The sequence below is a fragment of the Mizuhopecten yessoensis genome, unplaced genomic scaffold, assembly GCF_002113885.1.
Source record: "Mizuhopecten yessoensis strain PY_sf001 unplaced genomic scaffold, ASM211388v2 scaffold3575, whole genome shotgun sequence".
NCBI classification, from domain to species: domain Eukaryota; kingdom Metazoa; phylum Mollusca; class Bivalvia; order Pectinida; family Pectinidae; genus Mizuhopecten; species Mizuhopecten yessoensis.
Genome location: NW_018405113.1, coordinates 375,753 through 385,909, shown reverse-complemented (window position 1 = coordinate 385,909; position 10,157 = coordinate 375,753). Strand labels below are relative to the sequence as shown.

General features: G+C 33.5%; 1 protein-coding gene across 3 annotated transcripts in view; it reads right to left on the bottom strand.

Moving 5' to 3' along the window:
- Window positions 1-371: 371 nt before the first annotated feature.
- The window catches only part of LOC110447704 (carnitine O-palmitoyltransferase 1, liver isoform-like), a 59,820-nt gene continuing 50,034 nt past the window's right edge, over window positions 372-10,157 (bottom strand). For all 3 annotated transcript variants that reach the window (XM_021493561.1, XM_021493562.1, XM_021493563.1), the window contains 5 exons: window positions 9,981-10,145; window positions 8,936-9,070; window positions 8,315-8,503; window positions 7,578-7,748; window positions 372-6,089 (listed from right to left, as the gene is read on the bottom strand). In XM_021493561.1, the coding sequence (XP_021349236.1) occupies window positions 6,015-6,089; window positions 7,578-7,748; window positions 8,315-8,503; window positions 8,936-9,070; window positions 9,981-10,145 (735 nt within the window). In that variant the 3' untranslated portion in view covers window positions 372-6,014. The remainder of the gene's footprint in view (window positions 6,090-7,577; window positions 7,749-8,314; window positions 8,504-8,935; window positions 9,071-9,980; window positions 10,146-10,157) is intronic.

The following is a 10,157-nucleotide window of genomic DNA, read 5'->3' as shown; positions in this document are numbered from 1 at the left end:
GAACTTCCGTCTTTGCGTATTGCAGAGTTATCTGCACTTGTGAGCAGGTATTGATTGTTACGTCATTTGTTTGTGAGAGTAATATCATCAATTTTTGAGAAAATGACGTAATTTTCTCGCACACAAACCAATGCCATAACAATCAATACCTGCTCACAAGAGAAGATAACTCTGCAATAAGCATAGACGGAATAACTCGGCTGACAGGTTTCAGTAAGAAACTTTCCATGTATAATTGTAACTTTATATTCCGGTTGACTGATTTAAGTAAAAAACAAAACAACTTTCCATGTAAATTTGGGACTTTACTCTCCCTACTCTTCTTGGCCTCCCCCTTTTTCACAAAGAAAAAAAGAAAACAAAGAACGAAATTGTTTCATAAACAATGGGTATTTATTTCTGATTTTAAGGTGATGATCTGTGACATTAGAAGTATTCTGTAATGAAAGCTCCCTGAACGTATACTATGTCATCTAAACAATGGAAATACATCTCTTCAAGCAATAACAGAAAGTACAAGATGGGGAGGGGAAAAACATGAGCATAACTAGGACAATCAGCATGTATCTTGTGATTCTGGCTAAGTGATGGGCAGGATAGACACTGCAAACATTTACTATGATATTTATATAATTTACTATCTTTTCTATCAGCCCATAGACATGTACAGTAAAAATAATACCTATATAAGAGTATGTTCACATGGGTTAGCTCCCCTGTCCATGTATACTTTGTTAATAAATACTAGAACATAAAATGTACGTTTACACAACAACTGTCCATCACCTAATAAATAAAACTCCTCAAGGATTAGTTTTATTCCACCTCTTCATCAGCAATGTCTGCAGCATCACAAGATTTGTCAAATTTGTCAAATTTTTAGCAGTACAAATTATAAAATTAACAAGAACAGCAGATATGATTAAGGATACTTCAAATATACAATGAAAAGACCTTCATTAACCTGAACTGTAATAGTTGGAAATTAGTTGCCAGAGAAAAGTCTTTATTAAGTATAAAGCTGTACCTATTGTATTATTTTTCTCTCCAGTTTACTGCATTGAAATGAAGAAAAAAGTCACCAAACATAAAGTAAAATGTGAATAGTATCCGTCCCTCTGATCTTGAGTTTAGGTCTGGAGACAAAAGTCTGTCCAGTAAGGAGGTTCACTTAAATTGTCTAGATATAAATAGCCACTGAAAAATATGAAAAAACAAGATAACAATAACAGCTAACTAGTGTCAACCTTTGTACAGGTAATCAACAAAGTATTTATTGTCACAGATGTAAGGAATATTACATGCACAGAAATATTTGCCATTAAATTGCATAAAATAATTTTAACCCTTTCACCCCTATGTAACTTTAGTAGACTCTACCATGCATTGATATGGACGAGTCCATTATGGTCTACAGTGGTGAAAGGGTTAAGTATGTTCAGAAATTAAAATTTAAAAAAAGCAAAAAAAAAAAGCTAATAAACCCAACTAACCCCGACTAATTATGTCAATGTAGTTTATCACTAAAACAAAAACTTGGTAAACCACTGTACAGTTTAATTATGTCATTGTAGTACATTGTATATCACTATAACACAAGCTCAGTATACCACTGTACAGTTTAATTATGTCATTGTAATATATCACTAAAACACAAACTCGGTATACCACTGTACAGTTTAATTATGTCATTGTAGTACATTGTATATCACTATAACACAAGCTCAGTATACCACTGTACAGTTTAATTATGTCATTGTAATATATCACTAAAACACAAACTCGGTATACCACTGTACAGTTTAATTATGTCATTGTAGTACATTGTATATCACTATAACACAAGCTCAGTATACCACTGTACAGTTTAATTATGTCATTGTAATATATCACTAAAACACAAACTCAGTATACCACTGTACAGTTTAATCATGTCATTGTAGTATATCACTAAAACACAAACTCAGTATACCACTGTACAGTTTAATCATGTCATTGTAGTATATCACTAAAACACAAACTCAGTATACCACTGTACAGTTTAATCATGTCATTGTAGTATATCACTAAAACACAAACTCAGTATACCACTGTACAGTTTAATCATGTCATTGTAGTATATCACTAAAACACAAACTCAGTATACCACTGTACAGTTTAATCATGTCATTGTAGTATATCACTAAAACACAAACTCAGTATACCACTGTACAGTTTAATCATGTCATTGTAGTATATCACTAAAACACAAACTCAGTATACCACTGTACAGTTTAATCATGTCATTGTAGTATATCACTAAAACACAAACTCAGTATACCACTGTACAGTTTAATCATGTCATTGTAGTATATCACTAAAACACAAACTCAGTATACCACTGTACAGTTTAATCATGTCATTGTAGTATATCACTAAAACACAAACTCAGTATACCACTGTACAGTTTAATCATGTCATTGTAGTATATCACTAAAACACAAACTCAGTATACCACTGTACAGTTTAATCATGTCATTGTAGTATATCACTAAAACACAAACTCAGTATACCACTGTACAGTTTAATCATGTCATTGTAGTATATCACTAAAACACAAACTCAGTATACCACTGTACAGTTTAATCATGTCATTGTAGTATATCACTAAAACACAAACTCAGTATACCACTGTACAGTTTAATCATGTCATTGTAGTATATCACTAAAACACAAACTCAGTATACCACTGTACAGTTTAATCATGTCATTGTAGTATATCACTAAAACACAAACTCAGTATACCACTGTACAGTTTAATCATGTCAGTGTAGTATATCACTAAAACACAAACTCGGTATACCACTGTACAGTTTAATTATGTCATTGTAGTATATCACTAAAACAAAAACTTGGTATACCACTGTACAGTTTAATTATGTCATTGTAGTATATCACTAAAACACAAACTCGGAATACCACTGTACAGTTTAATTGTGTCATTGTAGTTTATCACTAAAACACAAACTATTATTTCCCTAATATCACACACAGCACCCCACACTGTTATAAATATTCACCGAATTCTCTATGTTAAGCTTTTCAGCCTAACATCAGTATGCATATTACAAATGAAGTGGAGAATGGACAGGAGATTGACACAAAGTGTAAAACTATATAACACACAAATAATTTGCATTGATTACGCTTGATAAAAATTAAAATAACAATTGGTTTCTCTCCACTAGTAATAATACCCAGAAATGTACTCAGGTAGACAGTAACTGCCAGTAATCTTTACCACCATAAATCTGTTGTATCATTACTAGCATTATAAAGGTGTTTTTTTCTTCTGAAATCTACCTTCTAAGTAAAAATTTGGTATACAGATGCTTTGGTAGTATAAATGGGGTGAATTTATAGATTTTTTCAGAAAAAAGTTAACCTAGTCTGGAATAAATCAATACAAACAAAAAAAAATTAATTTAATTTGATAACATATAATTCATAAAAAAAAATCCCAACTTTCATAAACAACCTTTATAAGCCAATTTAGTTCATACATTAAAAGTTAGTTCTGATACTAAATAAGGTCTAAATTGCCACATAGCTAAATATAATGTTGATTTTAATTATTATTCTACTGCATTGGTCAACAAACAAGTTCACAAATAGGTGATAAATAACTAGAAGTGCAAACATAACAGAACTGCTCTGAAGCCCCCTCACCACTGTCTCCTTTTCCATATTTGGGGTTACTTAATGCATTGATGTGGCTGACGAGTAAAACCTTAACACCTGATATAAACACATCTAAGCATCAGTTAACATTAAATAAAACAAGTTTAGCAAGTTTAAAAGCAGTTATAGTAAATTCCTTGAGTTAATCACATATTGAAACTAAAATATTTACACAAAAATTTATTAAGAAATGCCAGAAAATGCACAACTTTTTTCCTCTTTGATGTACACTCCGGGGAGATAACCTGATAAATAGCTAGTGAAGGATGCCAGTCCCATTGCACCCCGTCTACTCCTGCTGACTTGTTTTCCCATTCAGAACACTGTTGTTGATTATGTTTTGTTTATTTCATCTTCATCATTTCTCTTAGAAGTCCTTGCATTGTATGGTTTTCTTTGTAGAAATGATTTATCAAAGCTATATAGTCATGCACATTTTCTCGCTCTCTCTCCAACATTTGGTTAGATTTTGGAAGTGTTAGGGGATCCCAAAGATAGCACAAGCTACAAATTGTTGGGTTATCTCCACTTGTGAAATGTCTCTTTGACATTACAAACATCGACACACCGGGATCGTGTTCGATAAAGAAAATGTTTTGGAATGTCTACAGTTATATTTTACAATCCTGATAAAAGATACAGTTTACAAGTCATGTAAACAAGTAGTTAAACTTGATCAAATGTCAATATAATAATATCACATAATGGTATTCTAAAATATAACATATCATTATACATTAATTGTTTGACTTATTAGCACAGTGGACAAACCAAACCTTCTAAAAGACTTATTTTTGAGTGTAGCTCTGGGTTCAATTTTTGTTTTTTTTGACTACCTCTCAACCTCTTGGCAAGGATGCTGATAATATCAACAGTATTCAAATATCAACAAAAATGTGTAAAACTTATATATATATATATTTCATGACCAGAAAATAGGATGTGGAGACAACAGCAGTAAAATATAGATTTATTTCAGGAAAACAAATCTCAAGATTAACCAGGAAACTTAATGACAGTTCTTTAAGTCAAATACTACACTCCCTTTTACCTGTGTTAAAATGGCACCTGTCTACAATGAGCATTTCTGTCAAAGATGTGTTATCATGTATAAGTCTACCAGTAAATGAGTATTCACAAACAGGGATACAGGTTTTATAATAAAAAAAAATACCTTTGAATTGTTTGTATTGTTTTACTACACAGGATCCATCCAAAACGGGCAACAATTTGTTCAAATAGTTCTGCTTTTGCAAAACAATTTATGATGAAACATTTTAAAGGCAGTTTAAAACACACATGATAAACAATTAACATATGAACATAATCTAGTGTGTTATGAAATTTATCACAGCAACACAGCTGTTTTATGTTTCCATGTTCCATTTTAGACATAACAAATAAATACATTTTTAAAGCAGTACACATTTAACCCTTTCACCCCTATGTAGCTTTAGTAGACTCGACCATGCATTGATATGAATGAGTCCATTATGGTCTACAGTGGTAAAAGGGTTAAGGAAAGGAGTCCAAAATAGAGCAGAGCAGACTAAAGCTTTGTTATATTTGATTCAGTAAAGGCTAGCTTTGGTCCTGTATTGAACATTTTATCTCAAGAGAAAAAAAAAAAGTAAAAACATTTTGGTGATTTGGCCAACCTAAATGAGAGAAAACTCCACACATATTGGTCGTTGTGTAAACCAAACAGAAAACACTGATTTCAAACAAATACTATTTACATAAAAAATGCACTCATTATTCAAATCAACTTACATACATGGAAAACATGAGTGGAATATCACTAGAGTCTGCTGTTTAACCCATTACCAGTTCTAATACCGGCTCATATATAAAATATGACCTATATACAAGCAGTCTTTTCTGACAGATAGCTTCATACGTTATCTTGTACATAACTTCTGCAAACAATAGCATACCCAACAATAAATCAATTTGATGGAAAACTTTAAAAAGTTCTTTGTTAAAATATGACTCTGGTAATAATGGTGAAACGATTTCCACAAAAAATAACACAACAGATTGGTCCAGCTCCATTACTCCAGGAATCAACTTTTTAAAAGAAAAAAAAATTGTGAAATCTTTCCCGAAACGGTAAGCCTGGTGTTAACAGGAGAACCATATCAGCGGAGAATGAACGGCAGAGATCAATTGTGAATGAACTTCTTTCTTCTAATGAAGCGAAGACAATTCCACACAGTCGTTGGCCGGTTTGTTAGATATGTTGTTGGAGCTGATTATACAGGACAATTAGAGTAACTAAACACACACTATTATCACCGAGGGCTAGAGAACATGTTCTTTATATCTTGCATAGCCTGGTTGATGCTGTCTCCAAATTTCTTGGAGTTCTGTAAGAAAAGGAATAGAAAATTTGTAGCTTTTTTCACAAATGACATTTTGACCAGTTATTTTACACACTAACAAAAGTACCGCGGGGCAGAACAATATAAGCCCGTCAAATGTCATATAGTGTTATATACTTTCTTACATTTAAATAAGAACTGCATCATTCTAATAGTGGTTAGCTGACATGCTAAAAAAACATGTAGGAGAAAATCTCCGGACAAAAAATCAAATAAAGAAATGAATAAAGGCCAATAACTTTTGCAAAGATCGTTGAATCAAAATTCTTTTGAGGGAGACACAACTTCATATCATGATTATGATGTATACCAAGTTTCATAGAGTTCGGTCGAAAAATGTAGGAGGAGATTGCCAGACAAAAATCAAATACTGAAATGAACAAAGGGTAATAACTTTTGGAAAAATTGTCAAATCAAAATTCTTTTAAGGGAGACACAACTTCATATCATGATTATGATGTATACCAAGGTTCAAAGAGATCGGTCAAAATATGTAGGAGGAGATTGCCGGACAAAAATCAAATACTGAAATGAACAAAGGGCAATAACTGTTGGAAAAATAGTCGAATCGAAATTCTTTTAAGGGAGACACAACTTCATATTATGATTATGATGTATACCAAGGTTCAAAGAGATCGGTCGAAAAATGTAGGAGGAGATTGCCGGACAAACGAAAGTTTACGTGGGCCGGACAACCCCATACCATAATACTCCTGTCAAATTTGACTGGCATATAAAAATAAAAACGGATGATTTTACATCAATTAAATAGTGATTGTGTGGCAACATCATTTGTAAGTTGAATCCTAATTTATCAAATAGAAAGATCAAACACTAAATTTTTATTTAGTTTGCAAAATATCTTACTTTCATTTTTTTGTTTAAAACATAAGTTGTATATTTGTATAATTATATACATTACCACAGCATTTTCCGTCTTTGCATATTGCAGAGTTATCTTCTCTTGGGAGCAGGTATTGATTGTTACGTCACTTGTTTGTGAGAGTAACGTCATCAATTTTTGAGAAAACGACGTAATTTTCTCACACAAACCAATGACGTAACAATCAATACCTGCTCCCAAGGGAAGATAACTCTGCAATACGCAAAGACGGAATAGGTGATGAGCAAGTTCATTCATAAAATAGCACATAATATATTCTATCTGAAGTATCAAGTGCTCATATAATATTACCACTAAAATTTTACTAGTAAAATAATGAACAACTTTATCTTTCATGAGCTAAAGTATTGAAAGAAAATATCACTCAAAATAAAAAACTTTATAAAACTACCAAATATTACTTGTAGTGTCACCAATGGAAAAAGGACTAAAAAATCTATTAAATTGAATAATTTGGCTATGGAGAAATCTTAATAAAAGAAATGACTACATGTACCGAATTATTATAACCATTAAAATAACATGAACATTAAGCGTGTTTGTTAACAGTGACTTGGAGGTATACTCACAGTGGTGGGGCAGGACACTTTACATGATACGTGGAAGAAGATGACGTCCTCTCCTGCTACGATGTAGGACACTCCGTAGCCATCGTCAGCCACTGGACCAAACCCGCCTCCTGCTGATATGTGTTCTGGGTGCTTCACCAAGTCCAACTTGGTGGTCTGCTGGTGTGGAGTCTGAAATTTGTCAATGAAAAGTTAAATTGTTAATGTCTGAAGAAAATCCAACCCAGTCAGTCAAGAGAGCCATTTTGAGGTAGCTATAAATCAAAGACACTATTACATGACAAATGGGCATCTGTTGAACGCCATTTTTCATCAAAAGAAAAAGTGTCGGATTTCACTATTGGTCCTTTAATGTGAATAACAACTTAAGATATTTGTCAAATAATATTTCTTAGAATTCATAAAATTATCAATCATGAACTTTTAAATCTAGAATATATTGTTTTAAGAGACAGAGATTATATAAACTTTTTATCAATAAATATCACGTCTCTTTGGTTCGCAGTACTACAAATTCATCTGGTCAAAAGTCTTCAAATGTCTGCCGTCAAACACTGCCACTATACACCCATACTTACTGTACTCTTCCTATAAATGAACACTCATCTGGCAAGAGATCAATCTACATAAAACAAATTATTTTTATAGCTAACTAATTACCGAGGTCCTGTGAAACTCATTATAAACATATAATTTACTGTATTTTGCAGTGACGATATCTTTGTGTTGGGTCTTACCTGACTGGTTGATAGTCTCCATGGTTCACTGAGCACCTCGGACAAGAAGGGTGAGTCTGTACCCAGGTACTTAGACACCACATACATACAGAAGAGATGACGGTCGATGCCTTTGCCCGTCATGGCATCCCTGTAACCCATCTGGTGAGTTTCTGTCGCAACTTTCATCAGTTTTATTCTATCAGCATCCTGGAAACAATTGAATGTAAGATGTCACCATTGGGAAAACTAATATGCATGATTTCAAACAGCTGTGTAATATCTAACATAGTTTGCCCTTGATGTTTGTTCAAACATGAGGGATTACAAGGTTTGAAGTTAAGACACAAGATCAAAGATGTTCTACATATTGTAAGTGACCTTATTTTGACTGGAACAGCAAAATACCAAAAGCAAACTCTTGGCAAGGAAATCTAAGCATTTGAACATTTTCGATAGAAACATTTTTTTGTTTAGTGTAATGATGGCATTGACCTTACATTCTTACAACCTAAAAATCATTTCATAGTAATCACTTTGAAATGGAAAACTTCTAAAGTATAAAGTTTTGGTTCAACTGAAACAAAGCTTCCTCTTTTTTTTCTATCACAAACCAAAACAAAGACATTCTTAAACACTTACAGTTTTGCTCGGATCATCCATTGATCGGACGAAAGCACACGACTCAATGGTACATGATCTGACAGTTTCCGTACGTCCCTCTTTGTACAATCTGGTCATGCTAGACTCGTAGGTCAGACAGAACTTCTGTGCAGACTGTCGTATAAACAATAGTACTAAATCAGCCATACGGTCATACATATATACTGGATATAAGTCATTTTCAGCTGCCAGTCTGCTATTATGCTAATTCTATAGCATCTGTGCGGACAGGGATGTATCAAGGGGAGATAACTCAGACAAGAATGGTTTGACCGAGGAATTGTTCAAAGAGTGCCACAGCTCAGAAGGTTGTGTGTCAAATTTGTGATCGCGGATGGTGGGATGTGGTTGTGTCCTTAGGCAAGACATTTACTCTTGTTGCTCAGTCTACATGCCTTAATTGGAGTATCACATGTGGTCTGTGTTGGGTTTTACAGTTTCTCACACATACATGAGATCAACTTGTAGCCATTGGCTGTAATCCTCATAAACAAATAAAGAATTATATTGAGGTAATAAACGGTCACCTAGGAAGACATACTCTTGAGTAAGGTTGCTTCCAAACTCTCCTGATTGTCTTGAATATGTCTGTCTTTCATTCCGAAATGGTAAGCACCTCTTAGAGTTATTTCCTTGGGACTAGTTAGGACACTGTATGAATGTTGTTTAGCGTAATTAATAATTTGTAAAATGTTAATCTCATAGAAAATTAAATTGCCTTATCAAAATTTAGCATTTAGTTCAAATTAGTGTATGTATCATACTTTTGTGAAATGAACAGAACAGCCATCTGTTCAGGGAGAGTCAATGGCATCCAACAATACATTTATGATACCATATTTATGATGACATTAAAAATTGGGTAATGGCATTCATAGCCGATATGAATGCCGTCTGAATGTGGTAGGGTAATATAGTGGCATGATGACATTAAAATTGAGTAATGGCATTCATAGCTGATATGAATGCCATCTGAATATGGTAGAGTTATATAGTGGCAATGCCATACGATGGTAAATCGTACCCTGTAGTAGGCCAGTTGGAGAGCCAGCTGTATGTAGGCATCAGGGCTGACTCGACAGGTCTTCATGAATCCCTTGCCGTAAGCATTATGCATGATGATATGGAGGTCTACGTCATTGAGAAGCTGGTTGGCCACTTCTAGGCTGTTCTCTATCACAGCAATACACTACAACACAAG